The 18,012-nt window shown below is 37.3% G+C and overlaps 1 protein-coding gene across 3 annotated transcripts in view; it reads left to right on the forward strand.

Annotated features, from left to right (window-relative positions):
* The window catches only part of LOC117333625, a 28,144-nt gene extending 21,586 nt beyond the window's left edge, over positions 1–6,558 (forward strand). Inside the window, exons 3-4 of one of the 3 annotated variants that reach the window (XM_033893024.1) lie at positions 3,429–3,549; positions 4,274–6,558. In XM_033893024.1, coding sequence (XP_033748915.1) covers positions 4,336–5,871 — 1,536 coding nt within the window. In that variant the 5' untranslated portion in view covers positions 3,429–3,549; positions 4,274–4,335 and the 3' untranslated portion in view covers positions 5,872–6,558. The remainder of the gene's footprint in view (positions 1–3,428; positions 3,550–4,273) is intronic. The other 2 variants (XR_004533964.1, XM_033893023.1) reach the window with 2 other exon arrangements.
* Positions 6,559–18,012: the final 11,454 nt, after the last annotated feature.

An 18,012-nucleotide genomic window follows, 5' to 3' on the forward strand; every position in this document is an offset into this window, starting at 1 on the left:
CGGGGTAAGCTTATGCCATACCGTAGCGTTCGTCGTCCGTCCGTCGTCTTCTTCATAACCAATGATCAGAATTTGACCAAATTTGGTCACAAGCATCCCTATGAGATGGGGACTCAAAATTGTATAAATGGTGGGACTGACCCCCAGGGGTCTGAGGGGCGGGGCCATAAGGGGTCAATTTGGATCTGTTAATATTAACGACTTCTTTTCTGAAACTGAGCAATAGATATGGCTCATACTTGCCTGATAGCATCAATTTCGGGTGGGGATGCAAAATTGTAAAAATGAAAGGGCTGACCCCCAGGGGCCTCAGGGGCGGGGCCAAATGTGGTCAATTGGGCTATATTGATATATATAAACGACTTCTTTTCTGAAACCGAACAATGGATATTGCTCATATTTGCCTTGTAGCAACACTATTACGTGGGGATTCAAAATTGTGCAATTTGGCGGAATTGATATCAACGACTTTTTCTTTGAAGCTAAGCAAGTGATATCTCTAATATTTGACTGGTAGCATTCCCTTGGGTTAAGGATTCAAAATTGAACAAATGACGGGGCCATCCCCCTTGGGGGCTGAGGGGCGGGGCCAAAAGGGGTCAATTTGGTAAAATTTATATAAACAACTTTTTCTCTGAAACTAAGCAATGGATATCACTCACATTTGTATGGCAGCATGGTCATGGGGTGGGGATTCAAAATTGTACAAATTTTAGAGTTGACCCCCACCTGGGAACTGAAGGTGGGGCCAAAAGGGGTCAATTTGGCTAAATTGATATGAACAACTTCTTCTCTGAAACCTCATATTAAACAGGTAGCATCCTTTTTGGTAAGGTTTTATAAAGGAAGGAACTGACCCCCTTTGTTACAGATGACGGGGTCAAAAGGGGCCAATTGGTTAAACAACTTCTTTCTTGAAACTAAGCAACGGATATCACTCACATATGTGTGGTAGCATCCCTATGGGGTTGCGCCAAAAGTCAATTTCATTTCATGGATTTATGCATTTTTTAGCATAAAAACCTCATGTGCCCATATAACATGCCTATGATATACTGACAAAGCAATACCAGTGACAAATATACTTAATCATCATTCTTGTTTCATATCTCGAGAAATCAAGGTGAGCGATACAGGCCGTCTGTTTTTTTACTGATGACTTGATGAAACAAAGCTGTTCACAATCAAATAAGGAATCAACTTACCAAACGTCAAGGTCATCGAGTCAAAGGGCAAGGTCAAATTCTGTAGTTTTTCACTGAGGAATATTATGTTGTGACACTATGCAGCAATGCTCGTTAGATTTAAACAAAAGGACATGTGATCATAGGTCAAGGCGACTGGCTCAAAGATCAAGTTTAGTCAAAGTTTGGATATTTTCACTGCTTAACGTTTTATATACTCTATGAAACAATGCGGTTGGAATTTAACATGATGTCATCTGATCTTCCATCTCACCAAAGGTCATGGTTACTAGGTCAAAATCAAGGTCAAATTGTGTATTCACTATTGAACATATGTGTGTGTATATCACACTATGAGAATATTTTGAACAGATTTTAAGAGCAAAGGTCATGATCAAATGCCAAGGACATGTTTTGTATATTTCCACGTGTAAACATTTTGTTATGGACTTATAAAGCAAGCTTAGTTTGAATTAAAGGTTTAGTCAAATAACAAAATATCTAAGTCACACTGGATTAAAGTTATTAACTCCGTCAGCAGCCAGGGTCATTTTGAGGCAGTAGTAGCTGGTGGCTACCTCATTGAACATACACAGTTTTGTCGCATTTAGGGTAGAGTGTCTTGCTAAATGACATCAATACAAACTGTATTGTTTCTTAGCTTCCAAAGAAACACAAACCAAGACACTCGTACGGACTGAGCTATTGCAGCTTCTCACTGCATTAAAGGTCAAGGTCATTTGACATTTTGTGTACAAAGGTCAAGTATCAAGTGGGTTTCTGATTGCAGCCCTGGCTCTTGAATGGGGAGGTTTTTACATTGAAATGGAAAAAAAACTAATATATTAATATTCCACTAGTATTTTAAATTTTGTAGGCGCAGTCAATATCGAGGTTGAATATTTTGCCTCGTTGCGATTGTTTTTGAAGTCTAAACATCAAACGTCAGCATTGCTGACCAGTACGTATTCTAGTTTGATATATTTCCCAGTGACTGCCAAAAGGGGATCTTAAATCAGTAACTATGTGATACAAAATATATCAAAGAAGTTTAATAAATGTAATAATTTTACGAGTTTGATAAATTCCATACGACATAACCGCGAGTGTATGATTCCGTTTATGACATAACTAATAGTATGAGTATAAATGAAACTTACATGTCTAACACTAATGTAATTAGATAAATCACACTGGTGTTATTACACAAATCAGATTGGTGTTATTACACACATCACAATGGTGTTATTACATACATCACAATGGTGTTATTACACACATCACACTGGTGTTATTACACACGTCACGCTGGTGTTATTACACAAATCAGATTGGTGTTATTACACACATCACACTGGTGTTATTACATACATGACACTGGTTTATTACATGCATCACAATGGTGTTATTACACATATCACACTGGTGTTACTAAACACATCACACTAGTGTTATTACACACATCACACTGGTGTTATAACACATATCACACTGGTGTTATCAAACACATCACAATGGTGTTATTACATACATCACACTTGTGTTTTTACATACATGACACTGGTTTATTACATGCATCACACTTATGTTATTTACACACATCACACTGGTGTTATAACACATATCACACTGGTGTTATCAAACACATCACACTGGTGTTATTACACACATCACACTGGTGTTATTACACATATCACACTGGTGTTATTACACATATCACACTGGTGTTATTATACACATCACACTGGTGTTATTACAAACATCACACTGGTGTTATTACACATATCACACTGGTGTTACTACAAACATCACACACTGGTGTTATTACACATAACACACTAGTGTTATTACACACATCACACTGGTGTTATTACACACATCACACTGGTGTTATTACACATATCACACTGGTGTTATTATACACATCACACTGGTGTTATTACAAACATCACACTGGTGTTATTACACATATCACACTGGTGTTATTACAAACATCACACTGGTGTTATTACACATACCACACTAGTGTTATTACACACATCACACTGGTGTTATTACACACATCACACTGGTGTTATTACAAACATCACACTAGTGTTATTACACACATCACACTTGTGTTATTACACACATCACAATGGTCCACTCCACTCTATCTGATTAATTGCAGTATGTGCCAGTAACAGATGTGATGTATTTAAGCCGAATAAATATGTTAATTTTACGTACGTTTGTATCCCCCAGGCAGCCCTCCCTCTCTCTCAGACGACATTATTCTTCTCTCAGAGGACAACATCCTTCAACAAAGAGCTGAGAGAACGGAGCACATCACATATATTACGATAAACTGGACTTGAATTAGTCGGTGAGTATAGAGTACATTTTTTTTTTTTGCGTTCTTTTTTAAATTTCGTTTTCTGGCTCAGGCTCCCATTTGCTCTAATTATCCTTGTACAAACACTTTTATATGTTAGATAAATTACTGAGATAATCATTCCGGGAACAGATATAGAGGTTCTTTCAAAGACTGTAGTAGTTTGTGGCTACCCCACTGTGCAGCTAATGGGAGGGAGTGGTATTAAGTTTACTTTTGGTAGACTGCCTTGACTGAACAACTGCACAAGAGGTTCCCTGATCTCTGTTTACAAGTTTAAAAAGTTTACTTTTCTGATTTTCTGCACGAGCAGAGTTATCTGTAATTATTTTCCTTGTCATATTGGAATATCCTAGAAAGAAGACAATATTTTGTGCATTATGTCATGTATGGGTGTGATCCACAGTATTTTGGATGTTGGTTTGGTCAATTTACATATATGCCATAAAATGCCAGATTATTGGGCAATATATGTGTATACAAATGCATTTCAAAACACCACTTCATGTAATATAAATAAATACTTGTTCGCGATGTTTGAAACAAATTTAATCACGAAAAAGCTGGACTGTTACTGTTTAGTCCAAAAAAAGTGTGTGTGGACTATCTGCTGACGTTTTGAGATTTTTAGGAATCCTATATATGCGAGTTACTCATTGTGTATTATATCAATGTTGATGTGTGTTACTTATTCCGCCATTTCATTGTTATACAGATACACAAGAGGATCCAGAGTGTCGCCGAACTCCATCTTGTCACGCTAAATTACTAACAAACATGGCTTCAAAATCCGGCCAATCAATCATCAAAGCACAGTATCATTTTAGACCAAAAGGACAACTTAAGTGTGAGGTCCACAAACAAAATGACGTTATCTTTTTATGCCAGGACTGTAAAATGTTAATCTGTTCAAAGTGCTCGATCACTCTCCACAAACATCATATAGACAGTTTTCTGGAGATATCTGACATCAAAACACGACACAATCAAATACTCCAGGACTTTGTCAATGAGACAGAAAATGTAAATATTCCAAAACTAAACCAAGAAATCTTCTCATCTCGAACACAACTGACTTCATGTAAACCTTTGTACGATAAACTTCGCAAAAACATCATTGACAATACTAAAAAATGTAAGTTAGAGTTAGACAAAATCACTGAGGATTATATCGCTCTTTGTGACAAGATGGAGGTGGCGGCCATGGACCTAATACAGACCCACATCACAGACCTGGAGAGTAGACTGGAAACTTTGAGGGAACTTTCATCAGAGTATAAACAGACTCTCCAGACAGGAACCAGTGTACTCGTGTACGACTCGGTAACAGAAATCCGGGAAATGGATCCAGACATCCCACCAACACCTAACATAGACATGGCCGAGTTTACTCCGGGTATGGACAGACTAAGTCACCTTAAACAGGCCCTCGGGAACCTCAAACTTCCTACTGACCATCTCCAGGTAGGATCGGCAACTAGTGGTCACTCCGACCAACGTCCAGTAGTCCGACCAAAACAGTCTAAAGAGGTTGATCAAGCGTCCACTGGAGAAGTCCGGTACAAACTTCGTGACCGTCCAACCGTCATGTCCCAGTTCACATACCCGGGTAACATCACGTCGATCAGTCCTACATCTGATGGACGTGCGTGGCTGTGTGACTGGACCGACACAGTAATTCTCATCGACAACCAAGGTCAGGTCATACAGACGGTACGACACAGCCGTAACATCAGGGACATCAGTCTGGACCCCACCACAGGTCGTCTGTGGTTCAGTTGTTATGGTGATAACACTATCTGTGAAGTATCTACATCATATACACCAGTCACAAGATTCACTACAGAGGATTACCCAGTCAGACTGTGTGTGACCAGGGAGGGTCGGGTAGTGGTGGGTACACGGGGTATAGGAAAGGGGTACAAGGTAGGGGTGTATACAGTGGACGGTCAGGTGTTACATACATACATTGTGGGGGGGTACGTACCGTCAATATCACAATGTGGTGTTACAGGTAATATAGCTGTAGTAATGGATGGTAAACGTATCATCGTGTACAACTCAACACTCCAGCCCCTGGTCAACTACAAGGGGGAGGGGATACAGGCCCGGGGGGAGGGGATACAAGTACGGAGGTCGGTCACACCAGACAGGTTTGGTCCTCGTACAGTTGTATATGACAGTAAGGGTAATATTGTTATTGCTGACGAGACAAGGAACACAATAGAACTGATAAGTGGAAGCAGGGAAGTACATAAAAACACTTCACACAAACAAAGGATGGCAGGGATCAGTAGGTATACAGAAGGGTGATGTGTTGTGGTCATACTTAGTGATAGATACAGGAGAGTGGGGACTCAAACTCCTCAAGTATTATAGTGACTGAGTGACTCAACCTTGAGTGAGGGTACAGACAATTTATATCAGTGGACTTAAACAACATTAACTTTACATTGTTATATCATCATACATTTCTCAACATGTATGTACACATTACAAACGGCATGTAATTAATCTTATTTATCGTTAATTTACTGTCCGTATAATTTAGTAAATCTGTCCCTGTGATACATGTTTCTCAAAACGAAGAATGCGTTTACCCTTTAATGTACGGTAAATATAATTTATAAACATGTCCCTGTGATACATTTCAACTACTGTTTCTCAACATATATAATGTGTTTACCGTTAAATGTACTGCAAATATAATGTTATCAATATATTAAGACCGCGGGATTATAACCACGTCACTGTGATACATTTCAACTACTGTAATGGAATCTGAAATCAACATCCCTGCATGTTTTATGTGTATAACCTGACTCCCCCTTCCTCCTCAAGTGGTTTTTCCCATTCGAATTTAATTGACCCAGAGAGATATTTTTTTTTAAGTTAACATACACAGGTCACGTGACGTCATCAGTAGTATCACCAGTTCCACTCTATGTAACGTGTAGTGTCTTTACGGTGTTTATGTAATAAATAGTTCTTGAATTGATACCGAATAGTTGTTTTTATATTATATCAGTTAATTTTCAGAAAACTCAGCGAGGGTTGACAGCATATGATGTATATGAAATACAGGAATTCCGTAGCCTGAATGACAGTTTATTAGATACAGGAATTCGGTAACCCGAGTTGACAGTATATGAGATACAGGAATTCGGTAACCCGAGTTGACAGTATATTAATTAGTTGACAGTATATGAGATACAGGAATTCGGTAGCCTTAGTTGACAGTATATGAGATACAGGAATTCGGTAACCCGAGTTGACAGTATATTAGATACAGGAATTCGGTAACCCGAGTTGACAGTATATGAGATACAGGAATTCGGTAACCCGAGTTGACAGTATATGAGATACAGGAATTCGGTAGCCTTAGTTGACAGTATATGAGATACAGGAATTCGGTAGTCCGAGTTGACTCTATATGATATATGTAACGTCTGCTCTGTTTACACGGGACGTGAAAGTTCGTTTTGGGATGGCTGTGGTGTGATGAACATAATTTAACACAGGATATAAAGTTTACTTACATTTAATAATCCACATGAAAATCCCGAAGGAACAATTCAATCCTATGATGTTTCATCAATCTTCCACACTATCACCGGCGCATTTACACACAAATCCAAGTCTACATATTTACCTCCGAACGGCACTCTGGTCCGTTTGGTCTGAAAACTACTGGAGAAAACGCCAAAGACTTTATTAACCAATCCTGACCTTTAACCCGGAATATGACACGGGCGTCTCTAAACCCCTATATCGTCATCTCTAATTATAGCCCTAGGCACTGACCACTGGTCCAACGAACAGTGTGCTACATAAATGTAATAACTGCTGACTTCAGATGCTTTCGTTTGGTTATTTGACATAGACAACGAATGAAGGTGTAAACCGAAAACGGGTTAATTAACTTCTAATCTAAGGGAAGCAACTCGAATAGATTTGGATGACTATAGAGTACAATACACTTCCTACACTAGGTAACTTTGAACACATAACATGTAAAACTTGCCTTTAAATAAAACGTATCTACTTAACTCTTAAATATCCTTAATGGTATCTTAAACAACCTATCTATTTCCTAGTTCACTACATATACAGGAATTCAGTAGCCCGAGTTGACAGTATGAGATACAGGAATTCGGTAGCCCGAGTTGACAGTATGTGATATACAGGAATTCGGTTGCCCGAGTTGACAGTATATGAGATACAGGAATTCGGTAGCCCGAGTTGACAGTATGTGATATACAGGAATTCGGTTGCCCGAGTTGACAGTATATGAGATACAGGAATTCGGTAGCCCGAGTTGGGGCGAGTACAAAACCCGGAAAACACTCAGGCGTGAAGAGCTGACATGAAACTAGATTAAAACGAAAATAAAATGTTCGAAAAGGAGAGATAATTAAAAAAAAAAAACAACAAAAAAAACAAAAAACAAAAAAACGAAACAAAACAAAACATTTGACGATAAATAGTATGGTGTCATTTCTCATCAGAATTTCCAGTGGCATTACTAATCAAAACTTCCGGTGTCATTACATACCAGAACTTCCGGTGTCATTACTTACCAGAACTTCCGGTGTCATTACTAACCAGAACTTCAAGTATCATTACTAATCAGAACTTCCGGTGTCATTACTTATCATAACTTCCGGTATCATTTCTTACCAGAACTTCCGGTGTCATTACTTACCAGAACTTCCGGTGTCATTACTAATCAGAACTTCCGGTATCATTACTTACCAGAACTTCCGGTGTCATTATCTACCAGAACTTCCGATGTCATTACTAATCAGAACTTCCGGTGTCATTACTTACCAGAACTTCTGGTGTCATTACTAATCAGAACTTCCGGTGTCATTACTAATCAGAACTTCCGGTGTCATTACTTACCAGAACTCAGAGACTGAGAGAGAGAGAGAGAGAGAGAGAGAGAGAGAGAGAGAGAAACAGAGAGACAGAGAGAGAAACAGAGAGACAGAGAGTCAAGGAGAGAGGTATTACGATTCGAATTTATTCAAATATTCAATTGATAAATTTAGTTTGATTTTTTACTAAGCAAACAAAGCAAATCCGATTTCGATAGCAGAAGATTAAACTCTTCGCTGCACAAAAACACACTGCTATTTCTAATGTTCGTTATATCCTGTTCCATGGTAAGCTTTCTCCGTTCGATCCATTGCCTTCTGGAAAAAATATTCGTTTCTCTTGCGCTATCGGAATCGGAAGAGACTTTATAAATACATTTTTTTAACTGTCAATATATATATATGTATGTATAATATTTCACAATATTGATTAAGAAAAGAGAAAAAGGGGAATTAAAATCTTCTTTGTGACATAGCTAAGTCGTTATTACGAGATACTAAGTCGTTATTACGACATAGCTAAGTCGTTATTACGAGATACTATGTTGTTATTACGACATAGCTAAGTCGTTATTACGAGATATTAAGTCGTTATAACGACATACCTAAGTCGTTATTACGAGCTACTAAGTCGTTATTACGACATAGCTAAGTCGTTATTACAAGATACTATGTCGTTATTACGACATAATATATTTTTTCGCTGTAACCCTAACTGGCTTCCGTACACTTGCGAAGAACCTTAGTTAAAGATTTGATAAACAAGAACTCATCTTTGGTAAATATTTAAATAAATACCAAAACTTTAATCTAGACAACCTAATTCTATTGATTATAAAACAATACATATACAAAAGTAAATGTTTAGAAATAGATCTTAACCTCGACAGTGCAAACAAATCATGTCAAATTCATTTCAACTAATGATTCTGAAAATAAAGGTAAGTTATTTACTCAAATAAATGAATGGTTACAATAGAAATTTCCTGAAAACATGTTTTCTGAAATATTAATATTACCGTTCCTTTCTTAAAGTTTCTTCGTTATGGATTACTTTTCTCCGAGTCAGTGATTTAAAAAAAAAACAGTTCAAGTTCGAACACACGTTTATTTTTCTTGCAGTTACCAGCTGTAGTGTATCAAATTATTAACAATAATAATATTTACAAGTATTTGACCATCATGATATATAACAATTTTAGAAAAACGGAATCTACTATAATCAGGATGTATTAATAACATGTGTTGTTACAACTTGTTTATGTATGTTGTTTTATTCTTGTATTGTGATATAAACTAAAATGAATGAATAATAAATTTAAAAAAAATGTGTAGACTACACCGATTGTAGTCGGGAACAGCCGAACATCACCTTCTCTGGACGAGGTGTCATAAACACCTTCGCTTAGAGAAGTCAGCTCGTCACATATATTCACAACAATACATGCATTGCAACAAACATGTTTCCTCAGATGTTATTTAAGAATTGACATTAATTATTTGTTTCTGTTATACAGTCATAACAGAAAAAAACTGGAGTGTACTCTAAATAAACCGCGAAGCGGTTTATGAAGAGAGCACACTCCAGTTTATTTATGTTATGACTGTATAACAGAAAAAAATAATTAATGTTAATTCTTATAATTTAATTTCGTCTTATACACACCAAGATATTTCACTTTCTTTGGCGAACTCTTTTCTGTGATAAATTATTACGCAACGTCACCAGCCAATCAAAAATGACGTTACATTTCGCAACGTCAAAAATTTTGTTATGGAGGTATAACAAAATTATTTCAGCCAATCGAAATGCGTGTTTCATACAAAATTAAATGATGATGTTTTGAATGACTATAAATAGTAACACTACTCAAGGTCTAAGGTAATCTACATTTATTCAGTTTGTACTTAATAACGTAACAGTTTATTGTTCATTTATGCATTGCAAGCGAACAAACAACACACGTATATACTTTTACTACTTCAGTTTTTAGAATGAGTAGCGAGAGTACCACTAATGAAGGTTTGAAGATTTTAAAATGCTACACTTCCGACGGTGTAATACCGTACTTTGGGATATTATGGATGAGCTTATATTTTGGTTTATTTCGCCTCCGAGGTAAATTAGCTAAAATTAAACATACCAAAATTTCACGAAAAAAATCGTCAGTACAATATCCGGATTATAACAACCGAGTTTTCATTTATTTACAACATAGCCATTACTAGCTTCCGCGATCTATTTTGATGTGTGTTTGAATGTTGTTTTTTGATAAAAAGGCGTCAATAAGTATGTTTTCATCTTAATGTGTCATAAAATATATTCACGTTGTTTTCATATTGATTGTTTGATTAGCTGTGTTCAAGGACAAGTCGCATCTCCATCGATTATTAACTTGTGTACAAAGCGAAGACTGTTTTCCTGTGCAACCAGGTGATACGAAAAACAAAAAGCTTATACAGTATACTGATATGTTCTCAGTAGATACCTATCCAAGCAAAGGCTATATCTCAGGTAGGTGATCGAATCCTGTCTTTTAGCCACATTGATTACCGATCAATATGTAGGCCTTCGTAGCGTAATAAACAAACAGATCAGTTACGTAAAAGTAAGTGCCAAAATTTAACACACATGATAGTAAACGCCTAAATCTGACGCACCAATATTTAACCATCCTATTTTGAGCAGGGTTAGGGTAAGTTTAAGGGTTAGAGTTTAGGTTAGGGTTAGGGTTTAGGTTAGGGTTAGAGTTTAGGTTAGGGTTAGGGTTTATGTTAGGGCTAGAGTTTAGGTTAGGGTTAGGGTTTGGGTTAGGGTTAGGGTTTAGGTTAGGGTTAGAGTTTAGGTTAGGGTTAGAGTTTAGGTTAGGGTTAGGGTTTAGGTTAGGTTAGAGTTTAGGTTAGGTTAGAGTTTAGGTTAGGGTTAGAGTTTAGGTTAGGGTTAGGGTTTAGGTTAGGGTTGGTAACGCCACAATATCCCAAAGTTCGGTAGATTGTTATCATTTTGACAATAAATGACATTTGGTCAATATATGTATGCCTATTCAAGACCTACAAAAATATAACGTCAAAGATTGTCGTAATGAATCCAAGAAGTTACGAACTTTCAAATGTATCTTATTGATGTATCCTTTCTGGAGATGTTAAGCTAAATTCCTAAACCATTAAAAATGTAGCAGTGTGTTGTAATTTTACACCCCGCAAACGTATTTCGTTAGATTTTATGAAAACCTTTCTTTCAATGTGATACTTTTGCTACTTCAGTTTTTTTGAATGAGTAGCTAAATACCACTATTCAAATTTTAAAAGAATCTTTATTCATTTTGCTTTTATCTAAAATGAAGCAGTTGATTGTTCTTCAAATCATTGATGAACAAACGGACAAACAGCATACGTGGTTAGTTAGATTTTATAAATACCTATCAGAGTGCTACTTATGCTACTTAAGTTTCTCGAATGAGTAACAAAAATACCAATATTCAAATTTTAAGTGAGCCTTTATTTATTTTTTGTTATTACTAGATCGTCAGTATTTGTTTTGGCACACATAGAAATATACTCTGATAATTAAGACAACAAATCACGGTAAATCAATATTGTTTTAACTCACACACGTTCAGAAAACCACCATTGAGTTGACCTAAATTGGTAGGGGATGTCTGGAGGTCGTCCGGGCAAGACTGTCTTACTTTACAATGTCCGAAAGCGGCCGTCACATTGTACACGCGTATTAGACAAATGTGTACCTGATGTGTAACTGAAAAATGTGTACCCGAAAAAAGTGTAAATGTGTACCTGGAAAATGTGTACCATGACACCTAGTACACGGAAAATAGAAGGACATGAGCTTGAAAAAAGTATAACATCATGACACTTCGTACAGGGTTATTAGAAAAATGTGTACCATGACAAATCGTATGTACACTTTTCACGTGATCTCGGAACTCCTACTTCCTTCTATAAACTTCCTCTGTGGTCAGATATTTTTTGTCTGTCAACTATAAATAGCTATTTAGATTTAACTGATCGCCTTTTCAAAGTATTTTTGTTCGCAATAATCTGTTTTTTGCGTTAATGGCCAACAAGTCTTCACATTTTGATCAAATCATTGATGAACAAAACGGTAATGAGATGGTCCAGACCAAGTGTAGTTAATTTTCAGCTTCACTATCTTCAGTTTCATCAACGAATTGTAAAACTTGGACGGCCAAACGGCCAACCTTTTGATCAACATGTCAAATCTTTTCTCCAATGCCAAATGTATTGAAGTTGCAAGTTGATTCCAATGTTGATCGAATTGTACCTGCTGCCCCAGTCGCTTGATCGTTAGAGGCGACTAAATTTGTGATATGTTCTTTTCTCTTTCTTAACATCTTTCTTCTTCACAGTGTTTCCCTTGGCAATGCCTCATTTTGTCTTTTAGATGAGCGTTCGCCGCTGTGAGGAAGGCTTTGGGTTCTGCCTCCTGGCCCGAGACATACCAGAGTCTTTTAAAATGGTAGTTGCTGCTCCTGCTTAGCGCTCAGCATTTTGGGATTTGGCGTCAGCATAATGTGACCGAGATTGGTGCCCTGATAGGGGTCCTCGGTAGCATGCTTCAGTGAGGTAGCACTATGAATCGGCAAAAGCTCGGGACATAACGCATCATCCCAAAACACAAACACCAGTCACCACAAGCATGCATGTCGCACGCACAGGAGGCCGTCCTAAAATGATCTGATCTGTTGATAGGACGTTAAAGAATAATAAACAAAACCAAACCAAACCAAATGTTGATAAAAGAATACTAACAAAATGTTTTTTCTTAGCTCCGATCCCTCACTAGGTAAATGTGCGATTCTACATTGTTTCACTGAAAAACCCATTAACGACTCCCTATTAATTATAACGCTGATACTGGCTTAGAATACAGGATCGTGGGTTCAGGAGTGGTTATCGCTGTAACGACAGGAAAAGTGTACATACGATTTGTAATGGTACACATGTTTTATGTACACGTTTTTCTAATAACCCTGTACAAAGTGTCATGAAGTTATACGTTTTTCAAGCACATGTCTTTGTATTTTCCGTGTACTAGGTGTCACGGTACGCATTTTTCAGGTACATATTTTTCAGGTACACATTTTTCAAGTACACATTTTTCAGGTACGCATTTTTCAGGTACACATTTTCAAGGTACACATTTTTAGGTACACATTTTTCAGGTACGCATTTTTCAGGTACACATTTTTCAAGTACACATTTTCCAGGTACACATTTTCCCAATACGCGTGTACGAGGAGACGGCCGCTTTCGGCCAGCGTACTATTGAACAGTATTGTAATGGAAGTGCTCAACGGATGAACATATTCATCCAAGATTGATAAGAGTTGCCTCCCTTACGCCAGTTGAAAATAGTTGACATTTCGCTTGACATGGCATCAGGTACTAATAGACATTTCTCATACATTTCTTCACACCGATAAGAGTAAAACAATGGGATTATCTCTTTCTTTTCCTACACGTGCTAATCTCCATGCTAAAACCACAGGACTTGGTATGATCGTAATAATTGATTAGCAATTTAGACATATCTAACCAACAAGTAATACCTACACTTGATAACCTTAAAACTAGAGGGAATTCCAAAAAACTTAAAAAGATTAGGTACAACACTAATATTAGGGGACAAGCTTTCAAAAATAGGATTGTAAATACATGGAATCGACTTCCCACATCAGTAGTAGATTCCCCGTCCCTTAATACTTTTAAATCTAGGCTCAATAAGCATTGGGTCAATCATCCAGTAAAGTTTTTACCTTCTTGCTACTAATGTATATATATATAAGTTGTATACGTGTCCTATGCGCAACCTGCAAATGAGTGTACAACCATGAAGATGCGTCGACAGAAGCCACAAGCTTACAAGGACGTCGAATACTATGAACTATGAACTAATATGAGTAGGATGCTCAGGAAAGTTGAGCTACCTGATCGCCGATGATTCACCCGGCCCAGTTGGGCTTCACTATTCTATCCCTATTTGTTCCCTTTTGTCAATCAAACTCAAACTTAATACAGTGCTTCCTTACCACAAGTGCTTGCTTGGGAAAAGGTCTTACTACAGCCATTATAAACCAGTATGGAAAGCCCTATGATGACATGTTCGGGGTAAGAAGTTCTGTACATAAATGTAATTAAATGTTCTTGCAATCAATAAATGCTATCAACGACTTCACTCATCCTGTCTACAAAACCTCTTAGATCCAACACTCCGTGCAATTGATGTGTGTACCTAACGTCTTTAGAATTATGACTAGGGTTAAATGTTAGTCTTCAGATGAGTTGGCAACAGGTGAGAAATCTGAATACACAGCTCACCTGTATATTAATAACACTGGTTTAAGAATAATCACTGCAATAATAATTAATTCACACAGGGTTTTGTGCAAAGATTGCATTTGATATCAATTGATGGCTACTACTCAAATTTATTAAATGTTCTGCATTTGTTGTTTAATTCATCTCCTAGCTTGCTGTGCAGGCGAAACATCCACTTCCGTGGAATACTTGTTAAGTCGTCGAAACAACCCAGGTTCGGGTATCTTATTGTCAAGTATGCATCTCGATTAAAATAAGGCTTGGTCACCGAAAACAAATGTAGGAAGAGTGGAAAAATGCACGGATTGATCTCTGAGCACTAGCATACGTCTCCACCAATTATCGACCTTGTCGATTTCTGCCACGTGATTACCCAACCAACGGTCCACGAACACCTGCATTGTATTGATATCATTTAACGCATGTATGGATCGTGGTTTGTGAATTCGTATCAAATCCCTTTTAGGAGGGAGGTTAGCACGTGCAGGAACGAAAATTATTTTTGAGATGATCATTTGTTTCCCTAGTGTTGGTGTTGTCTCCGCCTGGCTAAATCATAACAAACAATAAGAAACGAATTAGTTTAAACAAGAAATATCTTTACAACTGATAATCGGCAATCTTATAAGTTATAAGTTATTAGTTATATTGTTTGTAGCTGACCTACTATTGAACTATAGCGGGTCAATAAATTCAAAGTTGGTAAGATCGAAGGCCGTTAGTAGTAGTAGGCACCAATTAACAATAGTAACAAAACGTACTAATTAATAAAAGTAACAGTACGCACTAATTAACAATAGTAACAGTACACGCTAATTAACGATAGTAACAGTACACACTAATTAACAATAGTGACCGTACACACTAATTAACAATAGTGACAGTAGTGGCAGTACATCACTGAGTAGTGATAGTGACAGTACATCACTGAGTAGTGATAGTGACAGTACATCACTAAGTAGTGATAGTGACAGTACATCACTGAGTAGTGATAGTGGCAGTACATCACTGCGTAGTGATAGTGACAGTACATCACTGCGTAGTGATAGTGACAGTACATCACTGCGTAGTGATAGTGACAGTACATCACTGAGTAGTGATAGTGACAGTACATCACTGAATAACTCTAGTGACAGTACATCACTGAGTAGTGGTAGTGACAGTACATCACTGAGTAGCGTTAGTGACAGTACATCACTGAGTAGTGATAGTGACAGTACATCACTGAGTAGTGATAGTGACAGTACATCACTGAGTAGTGATAGCGACAGTAAATCACTGAGTAGTGATAGTGACAGTACATCACTGAGTAGTGATAGTGACAGTACATCACTGCGTAGTGATAGTGACAGTACATCACTGAGTAGTGATAGTGACAGTACATCACTGAGTAGTGATAGTGACAGTACATCACTGAGTAGTGATAGTGACAGTACATCACTGAGTAACTCTAGTGACAGTACATCACTGAGTAGTGATAGTGACAGTACATCACTGAGTAGTGATAGTGACAGTACATCACTGAGTAGTGATAGTGACAGTACATCACTGAGTAGTGATAGTAACAGTACATCACTAAGTGACGCTAGTGACAGTACATCACTGAGTAGTGATAGTGACAGTACATCACTGAGTAGTGATAGTGACAGTACATCACTGAGTAGTGATAGTGACAGTACATCACTGAGTAACTCTAGTGACAGTACATCACTGAGTAGTGATAGTGACAGTACATCACTGAGTAGTGATAGTGACAGTACATCACTGAGTAGTCCTAGTGACAGTACATCACTGAGTAGTGATAGTGACAGTACATCACTGAGTAGTGATAGTGACAGTACATCACTGAGTAGTGATAGTGACAGTACATCACTGAGTAGTGCTAGTGACAGTACATCACTGAGTAGTGATAGTGACAGTACATCACTGAGTAGCGTTAGTGACAGTACATCACTGAGTAGCGTTAGTGACAGTACATCACTGAGTAGTGATAGTGACAGTACATCACTGAGTAACGGTAGTGACAGTACATCACTGAGTAGTGATAATGACAGTACATCAATGAGTAGTGATAGTGACAGTACATCACTGAGTATCGCTAGTATTGTGATGGGTAGAGATGGAAGCTCTTAAGTCAGAGTTTGTCGCTTCCAATCTGTGGTTAGTTCACGTGATATGATGGTTCACCAAAATCAGTTGATTTCCAATTGAACACGATTAAACGAAGATGTAAAATCAAGTTACTTGACGTTTTATACTGCATTCACGGGTAAACAATCAGAACTATTCAGTTAATTAGAAACATTATGCACGCGTATCATTACCTAAATGTTTGATAATCATCTCGATTCACCTTTTAAAGATCTCTTATTCTATTGCCCAGTGATCTCAGGCTTCCTATTGTGTATTTAAAAAAACGACAACAATAATTTTAAATAACAATCTGTAATTATTTATTGCCGGAGTTTATTAATTAGTTATAACAATAAAATATTGTGAAATCAGAAGGAGAGACTAAATTAAGATAATTGCTTATCTATAAACGTTGTAACCAAACATTAATATACATTCTCGTTCACATCCAGCCTATTATCAAGGTACAGTAATATCTGGAACAGGAGATAGAGTTTCGTAAAATAATGTTGTGTTTAGAGGTTTGACCTCCAGAAGATAGGAATAACACTACACATGGGACGATATATCACGGTCAACTCACTGCAACCTTAATTACATGGTTTTTATATATAAAGAAAAAAAACCTGTAATCTAAGTCACATATAGCTCCGTGATGAGGAGAGGGACTTCAGGTAATTACTGGAGTAAATTGATGTCAAGGACAGAATTTGATGTCATTGTCAGCCCAAACATAATCCTGGCCATCGTCTGTTCAATATGTAATCACCTGGTAATCCTTACCCTACATCGTCGGCTATCACCTCCTCACCAAACTCACATATGGTCAGAATCAAAATCATTTTAGAGGTGGATAAATTCAAAAGCAGAAAATCATACGAACGCATCAACACAAAAGTATAAGAATATACGTACAATGTTGTCGAGGGCAGCATAATTGATACTTATTGTATATAGGACAAGGCTAGTTCTGACAATGGCCATGGATACAATAATTCACGACGGTTTGGGGGAAAATGTGACAAATACGTATTCTAAAAACTGCACAAATACGTGGAATTTCGTATCGTTTCAAAGTGAG

Source organism: Pecten maximus, chromosome 8 (assembly GCF_902652985.1).
Source record: "Pecten maximus chromosome 8, xPecMax1.1, whole genome shotgun sequence".
NCBI lineage: Eukaryota > Metazoa > Mollusca > Bivalvia > Pectinida > Pectinidae > Pecten > Pecten maximus.